We start from the raw sequence: 13097 nt of genomic DNA on the forward strand, positions 1-13097 counted from the left end.
GTCTCATTGAACTTGAGGAATGTCATCTTTAACAGAGCACCACAGTCAGATAAACCTCGTGGAACTCTGAGCAAGTCATTACGCTGTATGAGCGGTTACACACCTGCTTCAGGGCAAGCGGATTCTAATCCAGACAGTCAAGTGGCAATTGTTTTATGTAAACAAGAAAAGCAGAACAGTTTCCTGGATTCTGTCAGGAGGCCCAAAATCACACGAGTACAATTCAAAAGTTAATTCAGGATTGAGCAGAGATGATTCTTTTTATAAAAGACGCTCGGGAGATGAATAATCCCTGCACGTATGCTTTAAATGAATCCCATACTATCGGTGGCACTATCGTATCATTATCGCTGAGTTGGAAGTACTCTTGAATAAGCATATTAGTAGTCGTGACATATATCTCATCTTCCAGTAGGAATCATTAAGTCTCCAAAATCTGATACCTTTATCATAATTATCGAGCTTAAGGTCTATTGATATAGCCGCATGATCCGTCCATGCTACCGGGATAATGTCTGGCTGAGTAATAGTATGAATTAATGATTTATCAATCAGGAAATAATCAATTCTGGAATGAGAATTATGGGGTGGATAGAAAAAAGTATATGATCGGGATTTCGGATAATGTGTTCTCCATATATCTAACAATTGCCATTGATCCATTAACTCTTGCAGTTTTTTTCTGTGTGTTGAAGCAACAGACACGCTACCTCTGGAGGCATCTAACTCTGGGTTTCTTACTAAATTAAAATCCCCCCAACTATCATATTACCTTTCCCATGGATCAATAAACTCTGATTCAGCCCCACAAAAAATTTCCCTTGGTTGTGATTAGGTGCATAAATATTCACCAGTGTATAGGTCTGCCCATCTACCAACAACTGCAGGATTATATATCTATCCTTCGGATCCCAGATACTGGATTGGCAGGCAAATACCAAATGCTGGGAAATCAAAATACCAACCCCAGTATATTTGGCATCCTTTGTGCATGGCGTCAGAAATTGGTATGGGTAATGACTAGATCTAAGAAAGGCTTCATGACGGCCTTTCAAATGGGTCTCCTGAATAAAAATGATATCTACCCGTAGTGCTTCTGCCTCCTTATAAAAAATGTCTCTTGAGTGGAAAATTCAATCCCTTGATATTAAGGGAAATCAGTCTAAAAGAGGCCATAGTTTAACCCTGTAATGCTAGTCATCATGTTCATACACTTATAGAGAATCATCCCCCCCAAACAGTGAAGTTATACATAAGTACCATGAGTCATCACCATCACAGGCGAGTTGCAGAAATCCCCCAGTTATGAGAATCAAACCTGTAACTGGGAACCCACTGAACAAATCCATAATACTCCCTCCTTCCTTTATCCATGCTGTTTCCCTGTGCACATCCCTTGAAAACATCATATCAGCATCAAGACGTAACAACCCAATAACGTGTGTGAACCCCCTTTCTCCCAATATTACCCTTCCCCTTTTTACCCTGTAGTAACCACGAATCACTCAAACCTTCTTGTAGGTCAATTCTCTCGGAGGAAATGAAAGTCATCATCACACAGAGTCCCCTATAGCCCTTCCATTGTCGTCAGGGCCATTCAGATATCGATAGGGCTAATCAGGTATCAGTGGTCAGTTAGGGACATGAAGCCCTTGTTCATGTAGAGGATTCCATGTTTTCCTTCACATGGTCCTGCAGTGGCTCAATCAACTATATACAAGAATAAGAAAGAAGAAAATATTGGTAAGGAATAGAATTTTTGTCATTATTGTGAATCTTCTGAAGACGTAGATGCACCGGTTCTGTTGACTAAGGAAACATTGTGAGAGATAACTGCTCAAATTACAGAATTAAGTGTCTTCCCGGAGTTTCTTCTTAGTATCCGAATTGCGTTTTAGCCAGCTGTTCTTGTGTTCGCCCTCTGCCATCGGGGCTGTTGCTCTTTGGGTGGTAGTTTCCTAGAGCCGTGTATATTTTCTGTCATAAATCCACGGTCTTTCAATACAGAAACGGCATCTGCAACATTGTGAATTTGGGAGAATACCCCTTCCCAAGTGTAAATCAGGCCAAATGGATGTAACCACCTGTATTTGATGTTTTCTTTTCTAAGGAATGCTGTTACTTCCTTTAATTCCTGACGATTCTGTAGCATGGCCTGAGAGAGGTCCGCATACACCGATATTTCTTGATTTTCCCATGCCCATCTCTGTTGCTTTCTGGCTACTCCCGCTATTATTTCTTATACTGAAAAATCGTGAAAGCAGACAAGAATGTCACGGGGCAGATTAGAGCTTGCTGCTTTCAGAGTCCTGTGGGCCCTGTCGAATTTAATGTCCAGAGAGGGATCTGCTATGCCATCAGAGTTTTTTTTTTTCCAGTAGAAAAAGGCAAAACGTTTTGATGGTGTCTGAACAGTCTGTTTTCAGGGATCTCCTTAAAGCCTCAGAACCGTAAGTTTCCCTGACAAGAGCAATTCTAAGATCTGCTAACTTGGTTCTAATAGTAAGATTCTCATCCTGTAATTCGGTACATACTTCTTGTAGCTGTCGGGAAGCTTCAGACTGTGCATCCAAACTAGTGTCAATTTCATCGACCCTATGGCATAGCCCTGAAAGCCCTTCTTGAAATTCCTCCAACATATCTTGTATTTCTTTTTTTGTAATTTTTGAGATCTTGCTTTAAACCATAGAACCAATCTCAGAATTTTTCACGTGTTGGGGCCTCCTCCGATTGAATATTAAATGCGTCATCTGGGTCTGGAGTTGTATCGCTGTCCGCTTGAGAGGCATCCTCGGCCTGCAACCCTACGTCGCTCTCTTGCTCGCTGGCTTTGCAATATGAAAAGCAATGGAAATCGACCGATTTCTTCTTCGCTGCCATCTCTGATTTGTTCCGAAACATATCTGATGTCTTTTATGTGTGGAATATATAAATGCAAGCCCCGTAAATTTTAGCTTTAAGAAGGCTTGAGGGGGAGCTCGAGGCTTATGTGGCCATTCAATCCAATGATGTCACTTCCTCCCGAGCAGAGATGATTCTTATCATGCCAGCTTGGCCCAGACAGGTGTGGTTCTCTTACCTACTTTTGGTGCATCCTCAAATTCCATTGGGAGCCTCCTCACCTCTTCTGACCTAGGAGGAGGGTCATCTACAGTATCCAAGCCTGTTTCATCTCAATCTGACGGCATAGAGGTACTCATTAATCTCTCCATGGCCAAGGAGGTGGAGGATATTTGGTTTCTGCAAGAAAACAATCAACCAGGAGATCATATGCTTTTAAGTGGAAAAGATTTATTGACTGTTGCCAATGATCTTCTTTAAATCCTTCTGCTTGCCACCTTAGGAATCTTCTTTAATACCTATTCTCCCTATCTTCCTCAGGTCATTTGTACATTTTTGGTAAAAGCGCAGGAGTGCAATTCTAGTTTACCACCCTTACGTAGCTGGAAAGTCAATCTCCATTCATCCATTGATCTCCAGGTTCATAAAGGGATTATGGCATACAGAAATCCCAATCTCCAAACTGGCAGTCCAGTGGGCTCTCAATGCGTTCCTTGCACAACTGATGAAATTATCCATTTGAACTGTTGGATTCTGTACCATTGAGATTCCTCATTTAGAAAGTGATATTTCTTGTAGCAATTACTTCAGCAAGAAGAGCAAGCGAGTTCCAAGCCCTGGCTCATGCTCGCCTTATCTGCAGTTTTTTCACAATAGGGTGGTAGTACATACCCTCCCAAAATGTCTTCTGAAGTCTGTGTGGGGAAAGCAGTGGCTAAGCGTACTCTATCCAGTTGGTTAGTGGACTGCATTGCACATTGCTATACCCTGACTGGTCTCCAGATTACAAAGCTAATGAAGACCCATCAAGTGGGGGTCATCAGAGCTCCTGTGCTTATCTCAAAACTATGCCTGTCAGACCTATGCAAGGATACAACCTAGTCCTCTGTGCTTACCTTCATGTCCCACTACAGTCTTGTTAGGGATGTGCATTAATTTCCTCTGTATCGGCGGTACGTGTGTATCTCACAGAAGTTATAGTACATGTGGGAAAATGGATAGTATGCATGTAGTTTTAATAATGAGATACATGGATACTATCTGTTTTCCTGCGTATACTATAAAGTCGTGGAAGTACACGCATACCACTGAATTGGTAGAAACAAATGCACATCCCTAATGCCTGTGACATTGGATGATGTCACCCACGTGTCAATACTAATTCATCCTGCCGTCTAGAGAATCCCATTTGCAGTAAGCAAACTTGCTCTCCTTTATGATTATATTTATCAGATGATGCGTTATGTAATTATGGGTTGTGCCAGAGCATATGGTCTTTACCTTAGTTCATTATGGGTCTGAATCACTAAGAGGTCGATATTCAGTGCCATTTGCTCAGCTAAATTTGGTTGGATTTAGCTGGACAAATGACAGGCTTTGAACAATCCTGCTGGTTGACCATCTCCAAATTATCTTGCTGTGTAGTTAGTTGGGAAAAAAACTTAGCTGGATAACTTAGAGGCATTATGGGTGCATTTCTGGGAGGAGTTAAGTTAGCCAGGTAAGTTATCCAGCTAACTCCAATATGCAGAGTTAGCTGGTTAACTTTTCTAACTAACTTTTGGTTTTTGACATAGAGCAGTCCTGAAATGAGCCATATAAACATATTTGTCCATCTTTAAGATAATGGAGTACAGTAAGCGGTGCTGTACTGCTGTATATCCCGACAAAGATAGCCAAATAGGTTTATACAGCTAACTTTGCTGGCTGGACAGCAGCTGAAAATGGATCTCTAAGACCAGAAACCAAAGTGCTGCATTTAAGCTCAGAGCAGGTACAGCAGGAGCAGCAGAGGTGAACCCCAGCCCTACTGTGGAAGGAGCACTTCTCAGGACTAAAGGGTAAGACTGTGATTTGGTCTGTGGTCTGTGGCCTCTCTGCTGAGACAGCCCAACATGGTGCCAAATAGCCTCCTGCTGTGCTGGGAATGGGGATTACTGGTTAATTAGTGATTTGAGCTGGATTTGAACTGGTGACCTAGATAAGTGGCAGATTTTAATGCAGTGACATTGCAGCTTTAAGTGAGAGGAGAAAAATGGCTGTAAAACTGTCAGTTTTAATCCCTTTGCAAAATCTTTTCAGCACCAAGTGGTGGAGTGTTGGCATTGATTGTTGGTAATCATAGTACAAATTTTTGCTTTTCTAAAGGATATATTTTTGACTAATAATTATCACCTAGAAATCAGGAAAAAAAAAACCCAAAACTTATGAATCCTGCCCTAACTAGACTTGAAAGGTTAGTGGTAAACGTAAAGAAATGTGCCAGAATATTTAAGTTGAAAGCTTTGCTAAAGTAGCTAAATTCTGGGTATGGGAATGTGGACGAGGTGAGCAGCAGGCTTTCTCAGTATTATATAGAAGAAGAGTACGGACACAAGTACGGAAAATGGAAGTCATGGCCGCTTCTGCGGGCATTCCAGACACCATTGGAACGGAGGTCGCATGCACAGGAATCCTAGCAACCTGAAAATTCTACAGTTTTCTTGCTTGTGTGGAGCCTCAGCTTTTACCAAGTCCGCAGGTCTTCGGGTGTAAATCACAAACAGCCTGTGGTCTTTAGAGGGCTGAATCAGATCGGCTCGCGTTCCTCCCTGTCCTGGAGGAGTTTGAAATGATTCATGCCCTGACTTCTGCTAGAGGCTTCAGGATCCCGGAATGACGATCCTTGACGAGTCCAGTTAACCAGGGCTTTTCCCATAGGCCCCAGGGTGGGAGAAAACCTTTTAATAAATGAAACTTGTCAGCATCTGCCTGTAAGCGCCGGGCACTCATCAGCAAGACAGGCCTAGGAAAGGAGTGGCGGGAGTCCTGTGCGTGTGGCAGGGCAGGATGATGCGACTGAGAGAAATTCAAGGTCTCATGTTTCCATTTTTGTGTCCTTCCTAGTGTGAAGTACTTGTGGACACCATATGTCTGCATTTTTGCAGCATTTGGGGTATGTTCTCCTGATCTTTGGATGACGCTTTTCAAGTGGATTCGATTGAAGTCGATCCAGCCTGTACTACTGGTGAGTTCTTTGTGCTAGGGTGGGGGAGGGTAGAGAGGTAGAGCATGACTTGGTTCACCTTCCCCCACATCTGAGCTTTTGGTTTGTTTGAAACACATTGCCACGTTTGTTTGCTATTTGTGACAGAAGGCTTCTAAAGCCGAGTCACCATAGACTTTTTTTTTAATGAGCACCAGGGATTGTCCCTGATAAGGCTACACCTGCTGTCTTCTATAATCCAACGATTGCAGCACTGTCCTCCATAGAGAGCAACAGTCTGTGGCTCCCTTTGAAACCCAGTGTGTGTGGACCCTCAGTCTCACCCATAGGTATCGCTGTTGTACAGTGATGGGGATGGTCTGGGAATGGACCCCTGGTCTCCAGCGTGGGCCTTTGAGCCAGCCTGGTGTTTTTTTTTTTACTCTTCTCTTTCCCCTTTGCTTTCATTAGTGGAAATGTATAACATAATGGCAGGTTTTGTTCACCAGAAGGCACAGGAGGCGTTGAGCAGTGTGGCATTATGGAGTAGTATTCCATTGAATACTTGTGAAATATTACCCAATAAAATGCTGTGATACTAAATTTTAAAAAATACATCTGAAAGCAAGCCAAAGCTCAAAGATCTGTAAAACTAACAGACATTTAGATAAGCTTTATTGAAGGCTAAATCTGAAATTACATTTCTTCCTGCTGGTTTATTCATTCAACCTTTGTGGTTTGATTTTACCATAGGCTCTCATTCTAAGCACTGCGGTGCCCACTGTCATAGGTTTCAGCTTGTGGAGAGAGGTGAGTAAAAACTTGCTTAAATGCATCTATTCAATGTTCTTTCTTTTTACTTGATGGTGTACATCATCCAGGTCTAAGAGGAGAATGGATGAGACTTTCTGGAGGTACTATTATGATAGTACAGGCTGAGTATTGAGGTTAAGTTGACTTCCTCTGTGGCTAACCATGCCCTGATTTAGGGGGACGGAACTAGCTCTGCATGCCTAGGACCACTGTAAATGCAAAATTCACAACATGCGTGGGGAAGCTGCTGTCCTGAGACTGGAAGGAGACTCCCAGAATGAGTCCTGCATAGCTGTTGTGAAAAACCTCTATGGGGTGGTGGGAAGTGGTAGTGCAGTAATAATGGGAGATTTCAATTACTCCAATATTGACTGGGCAAAATGTATCATCGGGGCATGCTAGAGAGATAAAGTTCCTGGATGGAATAAATGACAGTTTTATGGAGCAATTGGTTTAAGAACCGACGAGAGAGGGAGCAATTTTAGATCTAATTCTCAGTGGAGCACAGGATTTGGTGAGAGAGGTAATGGAGGTAGGGCCGCTTGGTAATAATGATCATAATTTGATCAAATTTGAATTAATAACTGGAAGGGGGACAGTAAGCAAATCCACGGCTCTCATTCTAAACTTTCAAAAGGGGAAACTTTGAGAAAATGAGAAAAATAGAAAAAAACTGAAAGGAGCAGCTACAAAGGTAAAAAGTGTGCAAGAGGAGTGGTCATTGTTAAAAAATACCATCCTAGAAGCACAGATCAGATGTATTCCACACATTAAGAGAAGTGGAAGGAAGGCAAAACGATTACCAGCATGGTTAAAAGGTGAGGTGAAAGAAGCTATTTTAGCCAAAAGATCTTCATTCTAAAATTAGAAGAAGGATCCAACAGAAGAAAATAGGATAATGCATAAGCATTGGCAAGTTAAATGTAAGACATTGATAAGACAGGCTAAGAGAGAATTTGAAAAGAAGTTGGCCGTAGAGGCAAAAACTCACAATAAAAACTTTAAAAAATATATCTGCAGCAGAAAGCCTGTGAGGGAGTCAGTTGGACCGTTAGATGATCGAGGGGTTAAAGGGGCACTTAGATAAGGCCATCATGGAAAGATTAAACTATTTCTTTGCTTCGGTGTTTACTGAAGAGGATGTTGGGGAGATACCCGTTCCGGAGAAGGTTTTCATGGGTAATGATTCAGATGGACTGAACCAAATCACGGTGTTAACCTAGAAGACGTGGTACGCCTGATTGATAAACTGAAGAGTAGTAAATCACCTGGACCAGATGGTATAAACCCCAGGGTTCTGAAGGAACTAAAAAATGAAATTTCAGACCTATTAGTAAAAATGTGGAACCTGTCATTAAAATCATCTATTGTACCTGAAGACTGGAGGGTGGCTAATGTATCCCCAATATTTAAAAAGGGCTCCAGGGGCAATCCGAGAAACTACAGACCAGTTAGCCTGACTTCAGTGCCAGTAAAAATAGTGGAAAGTGCTCTAAATATCAAAATCACAGAACATATAGAAAGACATGGATTAATGGAACAAAGTCAGCATGGCTTTACCCAAGGCAAGTCTTGCCTCACAAAACTGCTTCAATTTTTTGAAGGAGTTAATAAACATGTAGAAAAAGGTGAACCCGTAGATATAGTGTATTTGACAAAATTCCTGATGAGAGGCTTCTAGGAAAAGTAAAAAGTCATGGAATTGGTGGCGATGTCCTTTCGTGGATTACAAACTGGCTAAAAGACAGGAAACAGAGAGTAGGATTAAATGGACAATTTTCTCAGTGGAAGAGGAGTGGTCAGTGGAGTGCCTCAGGGATCTGTATTGGGACCCGTACTTTTCAATATATTTATAAATGATCTGGAAAGAAATACGACCAGTGAGGTAATCAAATTTGCAGATGACACAAAATTATTCAGAGTAGTTAAATCACAAGCAGATTGTGATAAATTGCAGGAAGACCTTGTGAGACTGGAAAATTGGGCATCCAAATGGCAGATGAAATTTAATGTGGATAAGTGCAAGGTGATGCATATAGGGAAAAATAACCCTTGCTGTAGTTACAGAATGTTAGGTTCCATATTTGGAGCTACCACCCAAGAATGAGATCTAGGCGTCATAGTGGATAACACAGTGAAATTACAAAAATCGGGCTTGAAGCAATTCACAAAAAACAGGGAAGTAGTGCACCTTTTTTATAATCCCAATTCTTTAAAAAAAAACATTTAGAAAAATGTCTAAAAATGGAATTATGATTAAATGTGTTCCCCTCTTACTTAACGATGGAGCATAATTTATGTTCTGAAAGATAATAACTAAGGGGTATATGATGGTCCCATAAAATCATTTAAAAGTTAACATAAGTTGATAAGATTGGCAAATACAGTTGTTTCTCTCATTGGTAATAATATCGTATTGCCTTGTAAGGCGTGGTTTTTTGCAATATTCTAATGCAGGCAGGTTTAAGGGTGCAGGGATCTGTCTGTCACAAGACACTGCCAACTGCCCTCCCACCTTCCTTGTGATCCTAAGTCATGGAAAAGACAACGTGTATTCTTCTCAGAAATTTACTTTTATTTATCAGCTGTGGCAGGACATACAGTTTATAAAATCACCATTCCTGTCTCTAACATCCTGGCCACTCAGCACCAGTTTTCCCTAAATAAAGTCTGCATCATGGGTGGTAACAAAACATGCCATAACCTTTAGCCTGCTTATGATATTAATACTTGTGGCTAACTTACTTACCCCTGATTCAAACTTTCAGGCAATTCCTCTGAAGCAGGTTCCGGCCGGAGAACGTGGGCAGGGGAGAGGCTGGCTTCCTGTCTTGGTGCTGGCCGAGTGGGCAGGCTGTGCAGGAAGGAGGCTTAGCTTCTGGCTCTGGGGCTTGCCGGCTTTCTGGGATGGCTCTCTCACCCTTCCTCGTCTGTGACTCCCCGCACCTCAGCCTACGTCTTCTCTCTCCGATCACCTGGCCACACCTAGTCTTCTCCCGTCTCAATCACAGGGAGACCTGGTGGGCCTCGAACCCTCCTTTCGCTTCCAGGGACACCTCAGCACAGGTGTTCGCTCTAAGGGTTTCATCCCTGGGTTTGCGTTCAGGATTTGTTCTGCCTTTGCTTTCTTTCAGGGCTGCTCTCCCCCAGGGGGGGTTCCTTTTTTCTTTTTTTCCTCCTTGTCCCCCTGTCTTATAAGAACATAAGAAGTTGCCATACTGGGTCAGACCAAGGGTCCATCAAGCCCAGCATCCTGTTTCCAACAGTGGCCAATCCAGGCCATAAGAACCTGGCAAGTACCCAGCTGATAAATATGCATAACCGCTCATGCATAACCTCGTGGTGGGTGGGAGGGTCTCTTGTCGCATTGCAGGTCTTTTCTTCCCCTCCCCATTAGTTCGGGAGGGGTCCTGCCATGTTGCAGGTCCTTTTCCCCCTCCCATTTCTTAGGGGGGGGGGACTGCCCCGTCTGTATGCCAAGCTCTGGGTTACAGTGTCAGCACTGTCTCATGCTGCCCCCTTTTCTTACAAAGGTGGGGGGTCTTCACAATCTTCTGCACTCTGCTTGCTTGTCCCTGACACTTGCTTAGGATCTTAAGTCTTCTGTCTGGTTTCTTTATTTGCACAGGAACTGACAAATGGGTGCATCTGATAAGGCAACCTTCACTCTATTAGGGCAAGGCCTCTTCATTTGCCACAGATGCAATGCAGTTTCATGTTCCCCTGGGTAAAGGTCTTCTCCTGCTGCAGCAGCATCTAGGCCTGTCAGAATTTATCTTGTACATGGCTATTATAATTCATAATTGGTGCATCATTGGTAAACAGGAGATATCGCCCTATACTAACAAAAAAAATCAGTGGAAAAAATGACTGTAGGAGAAAAATCTGTGGAAAAGTTATTTTTCCACTGATTTTGTTTCCTGTTATAATATTGAAATTCCTAGGAAAAATAAAATAAAAACTGAAAACACCATTTAAGTTTGTTGGCAGTGTTTATAATTGATGCCAAAAACCCATCTTCTGATCTCTGGTTGTAGCCCAACAATAAAACACCCTAGTGGCTCCATGGTATAAGAAAACAAGAGGCAAAATCAGTGTGAGGATGAAGGGGGAGGTATTTATTTTCAAATTCATCTAACGCTGCTTGCAGATTATCAGTGGAATGTCAGAAGTTAAAATTTAAGAAAAAATATATTGAAAGTTAGTTTAGAATCCAGCCTTAGGTAGTTTTTTAGTCATGGGGAATCCAGCTAGCAAAGTTTGGCGGCCGTGCCAGTTTTGTGAGGAAAGATTTCATGTTTTTGAGCTACAGCCAATCGCTGAAGACTGACTCAGCCCAACACCAGGAGTAAAAGTGCAAATTCTGAGGTTATTCACCTCTATTCCAGTGTTACAGCAGACTAAACATGTGCTCCCAGCTCTTAACCTCTGATCGGTTGAGGCTTTTGAGTTTTTTTCAGAATGGGTTCTTGTAATTGGGGGGCTGAATTTGATATTTTTATCAATGTTGCTGCCTGTGTTTTGATTTAGATCAGTTTTGTTTTTTTTTGTCTCATACAGAGCTGTGTAGTTTGAGTATCCTCCTGGGCTTGGTTTCTTATGGTAGCCTTGTGATTTTCTTCCAGCATTTTCCAAGGATAATGATGGAGCTGTCAGAGCTGGATGAATTGTATGATCTGGATACCATCGAGCTCATGAACTGGATAAAGTAAGTAGCAGCAGCTTCCTGCTTATTTAGAAGGGTTGTGTGTATGCTCAGTTTCATGATGGTAAATGTAAATATAAACACTTGCTTCTTGTTTTATTGTTGTAAAAGTTATGAAAGTAATGACCCTTAACCATGCTGACTAAGTGCCAAATTCTTGACTCTTCCCACCTCAGGAAGCAGGTAAAAGCCTGGCTCCTTTTGCTGCTAAGCTGATTACAATAAACTACCTGGCACCTTGAATGTGCTGCTGCAGGCTATTGGTTTGCCAAGGTTCCGTCTGTCAATAATAAGTTTTCTCATTACTGCCGCATTATTTTAACTTTAGTCATTACTGTTCTTTTATTTCGTTTAGTGTTTACTTGCACGCTATTCAAACTGGATTCGTAAGCCGCTACTTATTTCTGATTATATGTTACCATTCTAAAATATGTTGTATCCCACTTTGGATGTATTTTCTATTCAGGCTGGTAAATGTTGCAGTTGGACACTGCTGGCGAGATAGTGGACCCTTGGGCCGGCCTACCTAGAGTGACAGGATAGGCCAGGAGGGGGAGCCAAAAGCAGGAGGTGGACACCCCGGGAGGAGCCCGTAGGGCACCGGGTCCTCGGGACTTGGAATAGAGGCAGAAAGTCCAGGGGCTGAGATAGGCTAGACCGGGACCAGAGCAAGCAAGAAGGATAGGAAGTCCAAGGTACCCGGGAAGCAGGGGACCGGCTGTACAGGGCCGAGGGCCGGCTGAAGGCAGGGCAGCGGGCGGCAGCAGAGTCTGTAGCAAAGCGGAGGCTGAAGCAGGCAGAAGCGAAGTCAGAGGCAAACCGGAGTCAGAGGCAGGCAGCAGGCTGAAGCGGAAGCAGGCCGGGGTCAGAGGCAGGCAGCAGGCTGAAGCGGAGTCAGAAGCAAACCGGAGTCAGAGGCAGGCAGCAGGCTGAAGCGGAGTTAGAAGCAAACCGGAGTCAGAGGCAGGCAGCAGGCTGAAGCGGAGTCAGAAGCAAACCGGAGTCAGAGGCAGGCAGCAGGCTGAAGCGGAGTCAGAGGCAAACCAGGGTCAGAGGCAGGCAGCAGGCTGAAGCGGAAGCAGGCCGGGGTCAGAGGCAGGCAGCAGGCTGAAGCGGAGTCGGAAGCAAACCGGAGTCAGAGGCAGGCAACAGGCTGAAGCGGAGTCAGAAGCAAACCGGAGTCAGAGGCAGGCAGCAGGCTGAAGCGAAGTCAGAGGCAAACCGGAGTCAGAGGCAGGCAGCAGGCTGAAGCGGAAGCAGGCCGGGGTCAGAGGCAGGCAGCAGGCTGAAGCGGAGTCGGAAGCAAACCGGAGTCAGAAGCAGGAAACGTGGAGACCACCAGGAACGCAACTAAGAACAACTATGCAGTTGTGAACCTCGTTGCAAGGCGATGAGAGAGAGTTTGAGCGCCGGTTATATCGGGACTTGGGCGTGACGTCAGCAGCACGGGCGGGGCCAGGCTTCCGGGAGTTGAGTGCTCAAGACGGGCGTCGTCGCGCACGCGCGCGAGACTGACGAGAAGCAGGCACGTAATGGCGGCCGCCACATGGAGTG

At 43.7% G+C, this 13097-nt stretch overlaps 1 protein-coding gene across 5 annotated transcripts in view; it reads left to right on the plus strand.

Moving 5' to 3' along the window:
• DPY19L4 (dpy-19 like 4) overlaps window positions 1-13097 on the plus strand; it is a 132645-nt gene that overhangs the window by 94832 nt on the left and 24716 nt on the right. For all 5 annotated transcript variants that reach the window (XM_029591718.1, XM_029591717.1, XM_029591720.1 and 2 more), the window contains 3 exons: window positions 5947-6067; window positions 6779-6835; window positions 11464-11546. In XM_029591718.1, the coding sequence (XP_029447578.1) occupies window positions 5947-6067; window positions 6779-6835; window positions 11464-11546 (261 nt within the window). The remainder of the gene's footprint in view (window positions 1-5946; window positions 6068-6778; window positions 6836-11463; window positions 11547-13097) is intronic.

This window comes from Rhinatrema bivittatum, chromosome 2, assembly GCF_901001135.1.
Source record: "Rhinatrema bivittatum chromosome 2, aRhiBiv1.1, whole genome shotgun sequence".
In the NCBI taxonomy this organism is placed as follows: domain Eukaryota; kingdom Metazoa; phylum Chordata; class Amphibia; order Gymnophiona; family Rhinatrematidae; genus Rhinatrema; species Rhinatrema bivittatum.